Below are 16,596 nucleotides of genomic sequence, written 5' to 3' on the forward strand. Positions count from 1 at the left end.
ACTCTTCGACTTAGGAGACAAATCTACGCTACACCATAAAATAAGGAATAATACTACGTATAGAACGGCAACTTTCCATTCCCCACCAGCGGCTGAGCTAGGTTTACCTCACCCCCCGGTCTTACTTTAGTTTTCAATCGTATGGGCGTCAGATGTCACACACACAGATGCGCGTGTACGATAATGTCAATTGTGTGTTGTCTGTGTAAAACGATGTGTTTTGTATGAAGTGTCCTGGGTGTGGCTATACATAAGCTCACGACTATATCCCAATTGGGGTAGTCAGAGGTACATCCATCGCAAGCTGAACTAAGTACTACATTTCACCGAGCTTTCTGTTCTTCTCTTCTTATTGTGTAGGTTGTGTGGTGAATACCAACCTCATCATCCCTGGTGTTAGGGTTATGATTGAGCCGCTAAAGGCCCCTGACATGGCTCATGTAACGATTACTCACTTTCAACAGTAAATAGTAACCGGGGCCAACGGCTTAACGTGCCTTCCGAAGCACGGATCATCACGGAGCTTTCTGTTAGATCAACGTGATAAGTAATGAGGGTGACCGTGCCGTGTTACGTATCTCCGTTATAAGTGGGCAATTGATTTCTTAATTATTACATTGAAAATACATCTAAACATAATGACACATTAAAAGGCATTAGTTTTACCTACTATTATGTCACTAGCAATGAATAATATTCTATTTTAGCTAGAAAAGGAAAACCTTCATAAAAATAACATAACCCTAGGACTTCTTGAATCATTTCATAAGTTGAGGTCATAGTGTGGTTGCACTTTAAGGGAAACAATATGTTTCACGCTTGTACCCCCGGAGGGGTAGCCAAAGGTGTATAGTGTATATTTGACCGGGCACAAATTTGGAAGACACGTGATATAAAATGATTATAATTCAAACTCATACATCATAGTCGAATTCAGTGGTTAGAGCCCGTACTGGGATTCGAACCCATAACACCACGATGTTTGTCACCGCCAAATGCTAGACTACGTATTTATATACAAGTTAGACACATTTAGGTATACATTGGTGCTAATTCCTGTAAATACCATCTAATTTTATTTTAAGTTATATCTGTCATTTTCTTATCCACCGAAAAGGAAAGGGACGGGTGATCGACAAGCATAAAATTTATGGAACACACGTCAATTTTAAGCACAAATCTAAACCAACCGTCTAAAAATTTTACATCAGTCAATAACCCGACACAGTTAAGTAGACAGCACGTCAAACGGATTGCATACCAGCGACGTACCTTTTGATTCGCCCGGGTTATTCATTCATTTACTCATTCTTCCTAAAATTAAGAGCGGTGAATCATCCGTCCCTTTCCTTTTCGACGGATATGAAAATGACGGATATAACTTAAAATAAAATTAGGCGGTGTCTGCAGGAATCGGGGCCATTATAATTTAAATTAGAAAACGATTCGAAAGAAAACGATTCCAACACATTTTATTTTTTGTTTTAAAAGATGATAAACATTTTTTTTTTTCATGATAACCTATAATGATATTTTGTTCTGAATTTCATTGCGATCACTTTTTATCTCATGTCTGAACAAAGCATTTCATTCAAATACGTGTTGTTGAACTGATGCGTCACGTTAAGTATTATCAAGTGTCTGTCTGTATGTTATTGCAGTTTCCGTCCACCATACTGCAGTCTGGACAGGAAAGTACATGGTTCTGTTTTATTTGTGTGTTATTTTAGATTTATATAATGTCTTCTTTATTATAAATCAACCAAAATGAAAATAAATATCCCTGATATAGGTATCATAAGTTTACCTGTACAGGTAAAATTATTGGTCTTATCAGGGATAAGACAAAACCTTTTACACACAAGCATGTAATAAAGAATATACTACATATAGAACGGACACTCCGCCCCGCACCTATTCGGCACCGAGCTAGATTCACTTCACACTGAGTCTCACTTTAGTCTAAATGGCCGTAAGCCTTAAGGAGTGAGGGAGCGCACGTGATTCTGTCTCACTCGGTAAGAACGAGATTTATGTACCAAGTGTCCAGACTGGAACCGAACGTAGACTTTATAGGTACCTACTTCTTACTTAAGGATCGTTTGTTGGGGTTGTAAAACACGTTTACCTCAAAAACAAAAACTTAAAACCCGACAACTTCAAACAAACACAAAGCGCTTCAAACGAAAAACTTGGCATACTCATCCAGCACAGCTTTTAATGACCCAAAGTTTTAGTTCTTTGAAAGGTCTGGCGATTCTTTAATATGGAAATTATTCTTCTTGCTTCACATTATTTTCAAGTTACCTTGACCTTTTGTCACCATAAAAAGCTAAGCTTATTTATTGGAAATACCATTAAACCTAAAGAAACACCGAAACATTCATTCAAGTGGAAATGGACAAAACAAAAGGCTATTTCTTCATTTAATTCTTTAGCTATTTAATTCTATGGCTCAGTGACCCGGTGTCAGTTCCGTCACAGAAATCCGCAATTTTCTTTATCAAGGACAACCTGCTGGTATATACTTCGAGGATGATGGAGACTTTGATAAAAGTGGAAAATGCGACAGTATTGTGTCAGGATTGTAGTAAGTGGAATTTCATGGTCTCTGCCTACCTTAACAGGAGTTAGGCGTGATCTTATGTGTGCATGTTATTTGACATAATCTAATTAAATGTGTATTTGTTTTATTGGGTTTGTGTTTTGTTGTGCTCAGCGGTGAAGGAAAATATCGCGAAGAACCCCACATTCCCGAGAAATGCATTTTCGGAGGTATGTGACCTTACCTTTATTGGGCTGGTGTTCCCTTCGCGGGTTGGAAGGTCAGACAGGCAGTCGCTTCTGTAAAAAACCGGACCTGTCAAATCTTCAGGTTAGGTAATGCTATGAAACACGGGATAATGCTAGGGAGATGATGAATCAAATTTCTATTAAAATCATACCATGCTTTCTACTTACTACTTACATGTTCTTCTTCTTGTCGTTTCGATGGCATTCAGATTTCTTCAGCCCAGTAAGCTGTCTTGGAGCATACTCCACCACGCTGCTCCACTGCGGGTTGGAGATTTAGTTAGTTAATAAACAATATTTGCTTTTATTATGTTTTAATACATCTATTCACGCATGACGTTTCGTAGCTAATTCTGTAGTTTAAAATGAGTCTGTTTCTTCGTAAAGTCACTTTATTCACTCTGTCCGCTACCTTTGCCAAGATGATTCAATGTTTTGACTACGGTGTCGATGACGACACAGACTTCCGTGTAATTTGCACTCGCAATTTGTTTTATTTTGTATCGAATTGTTTTATTTGACAATAAAATTAATTTATTTTAAATTCTACTTTATCTGTCTCAGAAGCACAGTCAGTGATAGATAGATAAAATCTTTATTTAGCTTTAAGACGTTACGTTAACTCCTTAATATTACAATTTGAACATATATGAAATGTAAGACTTAAAACTAAAAAGGGTACTAGCTCGGCTGATGTCGTATCGACCCACATGCGGGGCAATACGACGCCGATTTTCAGCCAGATCCCTAAAAAAGAATACAAAAAACTTAAACTTATAACAAAACAATTATCAGCATCAGGCTCTGTGCTATTAAAATAAAAACATTAAGCATTAGCTGCACTGGAGCAGCGTAGTGAAGTATGGTCCATAAACGCGACAGAAGTCACTGCGTTTCTATCTATCTATATGTCAAGTTTCATTTCAATAGATAACGAACAGAGTTACGCATTTACGTTAATGATTATTTTGTTGACGTTTTCATGTATGATGCAGATCTAGTTATTATACCTATTATTCAAAATTCATCGGCGTTTCGTTTCTATGTCATATTTTGTTATCATTAATTCACTAATTGCGTGTTAATATTAATTATTAATTGGAATTTCCCGCTTCGTATTTTATTAACATCCGGTGTATCGTCATGAGTAAGAACTAAGTACATTAAACATTAAAGTTAAACAGTTATTATAAAGCAAATAATTAAACCTAAATATAACCAAAGAAAAACTGCACTTTAAATGAATTCGATTTAAATTAATTCGATTTAAAATTTAAATAAAGAATAGAATAGAAGAACGCAACTTCACATTTGTCTCTTTTCATGAAATAGAGGTGGTTGTCAAATAAAGTAAAACGCAATGACCTAGTATTCAGATGCGAATTAGCAAGTAGAGGTCAACACACTCATGTTTCACTTAAATCCTGATTTGACTTAGAACAAGTCGACCTTGGTTGTCGATAGCACTTACGATATCGCTTACATTATTGTCTTTAATAGACCTTGATCGATAAAAAAATAGACTGGTATTGGTATATCAATTTGCATTTGAATATAAAGGTGGTTTATTATATTTTGTCTTTTTTTTTCCAAGAAGAGAGAGGCCTTTGAGAGAAGTAAACTAAATAATTGACTAATATTGATATGGTTATTTTGTTATGTGTTATGTTTTTTCTCTTTTAGTTTTATCTTTTAAACAAAGGCGTACATGTTAAAACTACTTATAACTACACTGTCAATAATATACGTATAAGTCTATTATTTATCCGGTATATTGCATAGTTGGAAAGGGAGGATCAAAATGGGTATAAGTGGGAATTTACCTAATATAACGGATAGATTGCCTATCTATATTAGTACCTAAGCGTTGAGACATGGACGTTAAGACGTTAAGATAAGATAAAATTAGATATTATAAAATCTTTACGTTAGAGCACTATGCGCTTCTCATTAATTTCCGGTTTCTTTCCTCTAAGTATGTGAGTTGTTTTTCTTTGTATACCCAATAGCAGGTATTATTCTTTGGTGAAAACTTGGTTGCCTATTGTACTACATAATCTACGTATATGTGTTATATTTATAATGTTTTGTAAAAGTTTTCCTTAAATAAATAAAATTATATGTTCAAACTGAAAGTGCGAAATATAAAAACGAAATGAAAGTAACTATCTCATTAATTTTAATATATTCGAATCTAGAATATACGACTTACGTTTGATATGAGTCAATACTTATTTAAAAATACCGGATTAAAAAACTGAAATGGACTTTTATTTCTGGCGATGATATCAAACGAGTAGTCGTCAGAAGTAGACTGAATGGGGGCGATTTCAAAGATTGTTATGAATGCTAAGTCTCTAGAGTTTATTAAGAGAATAAAGTAACTCATCCTTCATAATAATTGACGGCGACGAATAAAAGGTTCTGTTCGCCAATTTATAATGTAGCTTGTTACGGCGACGCGAAGGAATAAATTATACATAAAAAAACTGTTTTATTTTTTCAAGAGACTGTTGTAATTTTTAAGTAATTATGTTCAAAAGTGAATGTTTGCCATGAAATTATTATGTATTTCTTAAATTTAATTACCTACTCATTATTATTTGTATTTTTATAAATATTTAATTTTGTTGATTATTTTTTCATTATAACAGTTGCACAAAAGTTTACATGATTCCAACTTTAAATATAGGGGTTGTACAAAATGTTTACCCTAAAGAAGTTTCTCTACTAAATTGCATTGGAGTAGCGTAGTGGAGTACGCTCCATACTTCTACGTTTGATTGAGTAGTCGCATGTGCGATACAGTGACGTATATGTATATTATAGGGTGTTTGTTATGTAAGACATTCTCAATATTATTCGCATATAACTTAACACACTACGAGTACATAAGCTCCGACTACATTTCAATTGGGGTAGTCAGAAGTATATCCGTCGCAAAATGAACTATTTACCCACACCTCACCGAGCTTTCTGTTAGACCAACGTGATAGGTGAGCCGTATTCACCGTCTATAAAGGTCGAGCCAACTGTCTTAGTAAAAACTGCACTAAAGATAAATTAATATGTCATTGGTGCAAGTCCGGTACCGAGGTTCGATCCGGCGCTCTCCGATTGAGAAGCAAGCAGGTGTACCAACCAAAGTGACTATACAGGGTGTTAGTAACATCGTAACGAATACTCAGGGGGATGATTCAGACCATGATTCTGAGTTAATATCAAGTGGAATTTTTCGTCGCAAAATTCATGTTTTTTTATTTATTTTTTTATTATTTTCAATTCTATACTTTTGCGAAGGAAAATTCTACTTGATATTAACTCAGAATAATCAGCTGAATCATCCCCCTCAGTATTCGTTACGATGTCACTTACACCCCACACAAGTACATACGGTAGCCATACAAGTAGGTATGGGTGTTAGTGAAAACCGTTTGTCCGTCGCAAAAGTATGGATAGGAAAATAATAAAAAAAAACACTAAAAAAAAATCATGAATTTTTTGACAGGAAATTCCACTTGATATCAACTCAGAATCATGGTCTGAATCATCCCTCAAAGTTTTCGTTACGATGTCACTAACACCCTGTATTATTCGCGGATCGTTCAAATTCAATTTCTAACCTCAATGTTCTTGTCTTCCAGGCGCCGTATATAATGTACGTGGAGATCTTAGAGACGGATGGTCACGAGCCGCTCCCCCCGCGGCTACTACCCCCCCCGCCCCCCACGCCGCACTCCCCACCCATACGACACACCAAGAGTGAAGAGAACTTAGTACCAGAGTGGCCGGTACTAGCTCTACACCCGGCGTTAGATGACGTCGACGCAGGTGACTGTTGGAGTCATGATGACGAGGACTTCTCAGGACATTACCCCACGAGAGCACCAGCGCCCGATACCTTATCACAGGTAAGATACACTTACTCTTATTTCGTAAATGTCTATTATTATCGCGACTTGATTTTATGTCAGACGTGTGACCACTGGGAATCGAATCCAAGATCTGTCAACTAGCGACAAGCTAACGACCGGTCGGTTCCTAGAAAAGACATTCAGCACGCGGCGATACTGTCGTTTGTCACACTATGTCGGCGGTCGCCTTTGGAATCATCTTAAGAGTTGCAAAACTGTTTGTATGATCTGATAGTTAGCGGCTGACTGTTTGCCTCTTGTTCGTCTCTCTATATATTATTTTAAAGAGTGTCCACACAGCGCGTACTGTACGCAGTCTGCGGCTTATACGGCTAATCCGCTACAGTTCATCGCTCACTTAATTAAGACGCCGCTCTGAGTCAGCGAGCAGCCAGTCGATAACTGTGGGCCTAATGGGGACACTACGTAATTGTACTCGCCTGACATATCACCCTCCCTTAGGTATCGGCGATGTCAGCCATGTCCGGCGTGTCGGGCGTGTCGGCGTCGTCGCTGGGGTCGCGCGAGTCGCTGGCGGTGGGCGCCGGCGACGTGCGGCGCCGCCTGGCCGACGCCACGGCCGCGCCGCCGCCCAACGCCTTCCGGCACGACCCCGCCGACCCCTCCGCCGCTGCGCTAAAGGTAACAACTCCACATACAACTGAATTCTTCTACTCTTCTATCGTGTGCGTTGTGAAGTGGATTCTCAATAGATCAACGTGATAAGTGGTGAGCTGTATAGCCGGCGCCGTCTATAATGGTCGAACCATCTGTGTTAGGTAGTCTTCTTCTGTCGTGTGGGTTGTGAAGTGGATTACCAACCCCATCAACCCTGGTATCAGGGTTACAACTGAGCCGCCAAATGCCCCTGATATGGCTCATGTAACGACTACTACTAACAACAACTAAAACTCGACAGCTTCATTAGCAACTAGCTATAATTGGCATTCTGTCATACTCGTATAACAATTACTCAACCAATCTCTGTATCGACGCGCGTCTTGTCACAAGCAACGGCGTGTAAAGATACTGTACAACCGTTATTTCACTTTATTTGAACAGCCATAAAATCTTAAGGGAGCGAACTTATACTATCTAAATAACTTATAATATCTACACACATAGACTTAATGTATACGTATTTACAATACGGTGGGGACGCTTTTTCAGACAAACTCCTTAGCGAATGTGAGTCTATTTGTTTATAGGATGTCAATACTTTCTGTCTATATTTGTAAGTAGTTATTATATAATTGATAGCTGTTGTTCTTCTGAATAATAAATAAATAAATACTGCCGTTCAGGGACAGAACGGCTATAGCCGATGTTTCGATCCTATGTTTCATGTAAATTCGAAATATTTTGTTGCGGTCCATCCATTAAAGTGTTAAGGTGACAACTTGATAGGTATAGCGTGATGATTTCTATTGAAAATGTTGATGAAACATAGTATAAAATTGCAAAATTTCATTTGAATCTGTCTGGTGGTATTTGTGTGATGCGCGAACGAACCGAACGCGGCAATATGGATAGAGTTTGAATTTAGAGCTTGATTTCGATGTTGTCAGGAATCGTGGGAGAGCAAGTTGTCGCGCATGCGCAGCATGTCCCCGTACGGCGCGCTGGCGGGCTGGCGGCTGCTGGGCTGCATCGTGAAGGTGGGCGACGACCTGCGCCAGGAGATGCTGGCGGCGCAGCTGCTGCGGCGCCTGCGGGCCGTGTGGCGCGCCGAGCGCGTGCCGCTGCGCCTGCGGCCCTACGAGATCATCTGCCTCGACCGCGAGTCTGGACTCATACAGCCGGTGCGTACCATGTACTTGTATAATATGCACATACAAGTACATCCAACTATTTCTCACAGTTGTAAACTTGTAACTTAAAGTAGACCCCGGAAATAAATTATTCGGGCACGATGGTTCTATAGAATTTCCATTGTGTTTTGTTCTACGTTAGTAAGTGTTCCTGTAAGAAGCGTATACTAGATAATAAATTAAATCGTTTGTTTGTTTTGAGTGTAATTTATTTACCTTTCCATTCTGTGCTGTGTAATAAACTTACAAATATGTTTTTTTTTCATAACTATTTGGCTGGACAAATGGGGAGGGCTCTCACCCGGTACAAAATTTAAGAGTAATCTTAAAGACAAGTCTTACATTTTGAACCTGAGGATGCACAAATTGTCTTCTCTGAAAAAGAAACGAATAACGAATCATTAATATCACTAACCTGCCTTTCGCTTCCTTCCAGGTACTGAACTCAGTATCCCTCCACCAAATAAAAAAGCAGTCAGGCAAGACCCTCCGCGCGTGGTTGGAGTTAGAACACGGTCCTCCCAACAGCGAGGGCTTCTTGCGAGCTCAGAACAACTTCGTCGAGTCCGCCGCCGCGTACGCGCTCACTAGCTACTTACTACAGCTGAAAGACAGGTAATACGCGCTCCTATTACAAATATCATTACTGTTTTGGCAAAAATATCTTAGAAACTTTTGTCTTTTTGCAAATATCTAATCAAAAGTTACGTAAACGCGACATACATAAGTATCTTATGGACAATCTTAGTCTGAAATATATTTTTTTTATAAGTTCTAACGGGATATTTGCAAAAAGACAATAGATTCTAGGATATTTTGGCGTTCACAGTAATGAATGTCCTTCCGGTGTAGGAAAAACTTTTATTATTTATTTATTCTCAAAGAGTTTACACATTATCATTTATCGCACCGCGCGCGATATGCGTGCTATAGGTATAGGAGCAGAAGTGGTTGGAGGTTTTCTCATTCATAACTTATATCTCTGCCCACCCCTATACGACCGTGACTTTATGTAGGTATGTCATGATTACGATTATAATACGCACATTCGTTTGTATATTCCCAGGCACAACGGCAATATCCTACTCGACAGTGAAGGCCACATCATCCATATCGACTTCGGATTCATATTCTCAATCTCTCCTAAGAATTTAGGGTTTGAGAGTTCTCCATTTAAGGTAAACCATTTTATTATTTAAAACATAACACACGCTTACGATTATATCCCGTCAGCTTAGTCAGAGGTACGGTCTCGAGTATAAATATGCATACATTTTGGTACCATGTCACATTAACTTTTTAGACAAATTGCACTATAAGTCTCACTAAATGTCAAATATGTTAGTGCGACAGAGTCCTAAAGTGGGTACATTATATTGCTCATGACTGAATTAAGTACCCAAGTTATTTATAAAATGTAAGTTTTTCACCCTCCCTTTTTACTTTTCATCCCAGTGGTGATACCATGCACCAGGTGAAGTGTTTTCTACCTATTTATCTTTATATTAAAGACCTTTATAACACTGTGTCTGTTTTAATCAGCACGGAAATTAAGTCATGGCCTAAAGGTCTCTGCAACCAGGCCTACATAACATAACATAACATAAACAGCGTATATACGTCCCACTGCTGGGCACAAGCATCCCCTCAACAGACCACAGGTATAGAGACCGGGGGTATGGAGCATTCTCCGTACATCTGACAGGACATCTTTGGATTGTTTCGATTTAAAAACTTGATACAGCATCAAGAGACCACAGCCATATGTGTTTGATGTTAATTTCAACTTGATACCTCCACGCGTTTCCGAGAAAAAGGTCTTGATAGACTACGGACGAGCAACAAAGCGATCCTATAAGGGTTCCTTATACCTTTTGAGGTTCGAAACCCTAAAAATCCCTACAATTGTTTTTTTTTACAATAATAATAACACGAGTTATTGTCTCCCCAGCTGACCCAAGAGTTCGTGGAAGTGATGGACGGCGAGAGCAGCGACATGTTCCAGTACTTCAAGATCCTCATCCTGCGCGGGCTCATCGCCGCGCGCAAGCACTGCGACCAGATCATACACATCGTCGAACTCATGCGCATGGGTACGTTACGCACACTTGGTGCCCTAACTTAGTAATAAAGAAATCGGATAAATATCGTAACATAACAAGCTCACGGCTATATCCCATTTGGGGTAGTCAGAAGTGCATCCATCGCAAGATACCTGGCAGAAATTGCTGTTTAGCAATAAGGCCGCCTATTGTGCTTATGTTTTATTCGTATGTTTATGTCCTTTATATATGTTCTTGTGCAATAAAGTATTATTGATTGATTGATTGATTGATACCAAGTAAGGGGGTGAGTAAAGCCACTAGTTATCAAAAACTGTTGATACGAAGTCTTAACATGGATATGAACTTTAATGTTCATCATTCCCCATCAGTAATCGAACCCGGTAACCCTGTCCTTTTAGTCCGCTAGGCCAATGCAGGTTGAATTGCCTGATTGTCCGAAAAAAGTAAGATGATTCCATGCTTCGGAAGGCCGCACGTTAAGCCGTTGGTCCCGGGATACTGGCCCAAACGCCCCGTAACGTATACAGACATAACGTATACAGAGAGATGACATCGTAACGATAACGATTCTGAGTGTCATTTTCCGTCGCAAAATTCATGATTTTTTTAAATTATTTTCGATTCTATACTTTTGCGACGGAAAATTTCAATTGATATCAACTCAGAATCATGGTCTGAATCATCCCTAAAAGTTTTCGTTACGATGTCACTAACACCCTGTATGTATAGAGACTATTCATGTTTATGTTTGTATGTAATTATAACGACGACACGCATAGCATCCGATAATTTATGAATGCAAAGCGAAGTATATGGAGCGCAAAATGCATACAAATTGATTCATTGCACCATTTAACATTGATTGGAACGCGGTCACATCAGTCTGTGGTGTTTATGTAATAAGTGGTTTGATGAGAGAATTATGTAAGTAGGTGACATTTACACGTTAGCATAGAATAATGAATAATAAATACTACGTATGGAACGGCAACTCTCCGCTCCCCACCAGCGGCTGAGCTAGGTTTACCTCACCCCCCTCGGTCTTACTTTAGTCTTCAACTGTACAGTCATGAGCAATATAATGTACCCACTTTAGGACTCTGTCGCACTAACATATTTGATATTTAGTGAGACTTACAGTTCAATTTGTCAAAAAAGTTAATGTGACATGGTACCAAAGTGTATACATTATTAATGCTCATGACCGTATGGCGTCAGACGTCACACACACAGATGCGCGTGTACAGTAACGTCAGTCTGTAGTGTGTGTGTAAAACGAGGTGTTTTATATGAAGTGTCCTTGGTGTGACAATACGCAGATGTGCTAATGCTACAAAACCGATACTTTGCAATTTTATCGCCTATTTTTTGTTACTACTTATGTACATGAAAAATATATTTGAAACAATTTTTCTGGACCCCTCTATGATGTTCGGTCTTAAGCTATTCGCCGTCAGAGTATTTTTGAGCGTCCCCTTTTTATTATATTGATGTTCTAACAAAATCTTCGTCATTATCGTCCTTGGCTTAGCCAAAATGTCGATAACGAAAACACATAACCCTCCTTTTGCTTTGCCGCAGTGGGGTAATAATATTGTTACAAAATGTGTTACAGCCTGTATATTGAGTTGTGTAGAAGTTCTAGGCCCTGTTCTCATTGCAGTGATATGTTACATGATTAACCCGTCGAATGTACGGCCCGGCCGAGGCTCAGAACCCGAATGTCCAGGGGTTGTAGGATACCGCAATAAATTTATGAGAGGTTATAGAAATTTAGAAAAAAAAAAAAAAACTCATTGTAACCTATAATTTACTACATAAATTAATATTTCGATCATATCTTCCACAGGCGGCCAGCTAGCCTGTCTCCGGAGCAGCACAGCGGTGTCATCGTTCCGAGCTCGCTTCCACCTCGGCAAGACGGAGCCGCAACTGCAAGCCCTAGTAGACCGGCTGGTCCGCGACGCCCTCAACTCACTCTCCACACGGCTCTACGACAACTACCAATACTACACCAACGGGATACTGTAAATATTTCAAATAGCAATTTTACTTGTGTTTCCATTTCATGGTGGGGTAAGACAAAGGATTTGCTTAACTCTTTCAAGGACAATTCTAAGCGCCATTATTATGAATGGAAGGTCATTGACCCGCTGAGTCCCTGAAAGTGTTAAGGCTTAGCCCTTGAAGTTCTATAGCCAAGTCTAGGTTAACATGTCTTAGTGATAACAATGAATGATCGTGATAAGTACCTAGAGTCTCGCCAGTCAATCCCTCTTTAAAAATAAATAAAGATATCACTAAGACTGTAACTAACTGAACTAGATATGAAGAGTTGGTTTTTGGTTTTCGGTCTACCCTTTACAACTGGGTGAGCCCTCATGTGTCCAAATGGTCATGCAGTGAAGCGAATGCCCCCCGAGGCGAATCTACAATAAGTCATATAAACTTGCCTTGTCTTCACGGTGACTATCAAATGAGGATGGTGAACGAAGGGAATACTTTTGTTTTGCTCTATCATGTGTATATATCACGCAACTTGAGGTTTTATATGTCTAGGGTCTATTTTTCAATAGTCAGATAGTGTCTTCGTATAATAAAGTTTTCCAAATTCGATTTATTCAATACAAAATCAATGCGGGACTATCCAAGCTGCGTTCCCCAAAAACAAAATAGATGAAGCTGTGAAGATCCTCAGTGATAAATAAATCCGATGATTGAAAAATTAGCCCTAAATAAGTTAGAATTTGTGACGACATGACTACAAAACGTGTTATCCGATGGAACTTTTAAGTTGTGTCGAACTCAAATTCTCTAAATTCAAGATTATTAAAAAATAAAATCTCTAATTGAATAAATTATTGTATTGTGTTCCAATAGCTTTGCCGAATAAATAGGTGACGCAATGATAAACTAGTGACTGTTATGCATATTCAAATTATTTAATTGTTATCACAATAGGTCGTATAAAAAAAACTTGGAATGGACAAGTGCGAATATCGTAAAATATGACACTAAAGAAAATAATTAACACACTTTGAAAGAACTGCCCTTTTGAGACTATCCGAGGCTCGAAGCTCTTTATAATGTAATCTTAAAATAAAACAAGTTTTCTATAACGTACATTTTCTTGACACTCGCTTGAAATAACGAAATATTTAAAGTTGTTTCAATAGTTTTAACATTCTAGCAATACGTTATTTGTAATGTATTCTTTGTTATATAGTATCGGTTTTGACAAGCTGACAGTTATAATAGATTTCTGTTTACTATAAAATTGCGCTGTTTATAACAGAAACGTCAGAGTTTGTAAAGCGGAAACATTTGAAAGCTTTTAACAAAATAAAATGACCTGGGGGGTTAAGAAGGCCACATGGATGCAATTCATCTAAAAAGCAATATTGCAATTTGACATTTGCGCATATAAAAGTGCACAATGTCAACAAATGTCAAATAGCAAAATTGCTTTTTAGATGAATTGCATCGATCGGGCCTTTATGTTATTAAATAGGAATGTAAGGGACATGTTCATCTTCGCATTGGTCTGACAGGGTTTGTTTTCTGGGTTTTGGTCAAGATTTTTTTTTATCCGAAGTTTGTTGTAAATATACAACTTGTTTTCAGTCGATTCGGTGTGATCGTCAAATACAGTTTCATACATCGGATTTGCTTATAATTTCTACATACTGCATGATTATTGAACTTGACACACCCGTTTAGACACGATTTGATGAAAAATAATTAAAAAACATACTGGGCTATCGGAGTTTCCCAATTTATTTGGTTTGCATGTAAATTCTAGCTTACATAAATAGTTTTGTAGATAATTAGTGCCATAACCACTCGCTGTACCTTGAAACAACATTATTATTTGCTCAATCATCTTTTTGGATCATCGGAAAGGCAACGCATCCTTTATCCCGTCCATTGTAGTTACTTCGCGTAGTCCGACAGTGCTTTATAAAAACTAAGTCAGTAAATAAACTTTTAGACAGGAAACATCCAAAGAACGATGTTCCTTAAAAATAGAAGTGAAATGACGCAAAAGATTTTTAAATGCTAAAGTTTAAAATGAAACATGCTAAATATCTCCTTGTGTAAATGGTGACTCTGCAAATATAATTCTAATATAATCTGAAATCAAAATGTAAATACTTAAAAATTATGATAATTTCTGCAAAGAGAAGACTGATTGTTCAGGCATGAAAAGGAATTAGGTTTAGATTTCCCAATTAATCTAAGTTTTACTCTGTATATTGAAAATTAGTTGTGTAAATGAATTTATGTATGGGATCTGCGTTTCTGGTACTGTCGTCTAAATGTAAAAGCATTAAAGGGAAAAGGCATGTTTTAGATAAAACGTTATGAGGGAAATTTTTGGATAAAGAATATTGTTAAACTAGATAAAACAGGTAGACATTCACACGGAGGTGTTGAGATGTCCACCGCGTAACGGATATAGTGTGATGAATTAAGTACATACTAGACTAGATAATATCTATCTATGTCGCAGTCCAAATATGTGGAGTTGTTAGTAAATTGGTGTTGTGAATGTTTACCATAGATTGGAATGTTTGTTGACGCCAACGAGCAGGTTCTGTGATCTGTCTAATGAGATTTTAAAGATTGTTATAGGATTGCCGCTAGATAAATTCAATATCGTTTTGTTACGTTCAATGGTATAATAAAATACAAATTTTCCTCGTAATGTAAAGGATCGGTTAGTATTAGTACGGTATGTAAATTAATTATTCGCTTAAATATAAAAGGAGTGAGAATGTTGCCAAATTTTAAGCCACAACTTAACATACGCATGTTTTGTCGCTTCTACTTTTCGATCTATTCAAGACAAATCGGGTTTTTAAATGTATTTACCTACTAGTAATTTATGGTATGTATATAAAACGGATAAAGAATACACTTACACGAGCCCGATTTTAGCGTGGGTTTGTTACTCCTTTAACAAATATTGTGACAATATAATATCGTGTTAAGCAAAGGACGATTGAAATTTCGCAATGTTTGGGCTCATTTTGAACAGTTAGATATTTATGTACAGAAAATATTTTTCAATGTCAAGTTTTAGTGTCTGCTAGAATAATCGCGTATATACATATTATACTAATTTATTTGGTAATACCAATTGTATTTCAGATCTAAATAGCTTTTATCCTTACCCTAATTTATATGGATATATTCGTGCGCGTGACTTACTCGTTGTGGATTGACATATTGAATTTTAGATAGCATTATAATATTGAAGTACCTTTAGTATTCTATTCAAAAAGGCAATGTATATGTCGTATTATTGTTTAAAGTAAATCGACTATGTAAATAAATGCTCCCTTTTGTAATAATCAATACGGTTAAGAAAGTTGCATCCAAATTCCAAAAATATTTTTTCTCAAAATCGAGTCACGTTATTTATGTACAGATAATTGTAAGTAGCTACGTATTCTAAGGCCGACTGCGGACGACCCGATTTGATTGGGCAGAATATATCAAACGAACAAGATCAACGTTTACTTATACCCGAAGCGTCTTGTTTCTTCGGATCCTACTCACCATCCTGTCCACCTTGAAAATGTTTTAACCTTTCATATGCCGAGATACCAGACACAATAGATTTTACATTGTGTCTGGTCGACATCCGCGTTCCGGCGTTCGAAAGATAAGGTAATAGAACTAGAGTTTACCAGATTCTCTCTGACCGAATCCGTCGTCAGATCAGGTCGTCTGCAGAGGCTTTAATGTTTATCTTAATTTTTTAATTTTAAATATACATATATTATGATTCTTTCTATGTGTTTTATTATAATCCTTCATGTTTTGCTGTAAACCGTATCGCAGGTATTGTTGACCTACGCCAGTTTCGCCAAGGTTTTTTCTTTGATTAGTATGGAGGAAGCAGGATAACTGTCTCAAGATCAAAGAAGATGGAATTTTATGTTTCTGCTTATTTTAGTAAGAAGTAGGCATGGATGAGTCGCGTATCACTTATTGTGTGACGAT

At 37.6% G+C, this 16,596-nt stretch overlaps 1 protein-coding gene across 3 annotated transcripts in view; it reads left to right on the plus strand.

Annotated features, from left to right (window-relative positions):
• LOC126369615 (phosphatidylinositol 4-kinase beta) overlaps positions 1-16,383 on the plus strand; it is a 63,376-nt gene extending 46,993 nt beyond the window's left edge. For all 3 annotated transcript variants that reach the window (XM_050014118.1, XM_050014119.1, XM_050014120.1), the window contains exons 4-10: positions 6,438-6,704; positions 7,170-7,349; positions 8,276-8,509; positions 8,955-9,133; positions 9,585-9,696; positions 10,470-10,611; positions 12,434-16,383. In XM_050014118.1, coding sequence (XP_049870075.1) covers positions 6,438-6,704; positions 7,170-7,349; positions 8,276-8,509; positions 8,955-9,133; positions 9,585-9,696; positions 10,470-10,611; positions 12,434-12,615 — 1,296 coding nt within the window. In that variant the 3' untranslated portion in view covers positions 12,616-16,383. The remainder of the gene's footprint in view (positions 1-6,437; positions 6,705-7,169; positions 7,350-8,275; positions 8,510-8,954; positions 9,134-9,584; positions 9,697-10,469; positions 10,612-12,433) is intronic.
• The last annotated feature ends 213 nt before the right edge of the window (positions 16,384-16,596 follow it).

This window comes from Pectinophora gossypiella, chromosome 9 (assembly GCF_024362695.1).
Source record: "Pectinophora gossypiella chromosome 9, ilPecGoss1.1, whole genome shotgun sequence".
In the NCBI taxonomy this organism is placed as follows: Eukaryota; Metazoa; Arthropoda; class Insecta; order Lepidoptera; family Gelechiidae; genus Pectinophora; species Pectinophora gossypiella.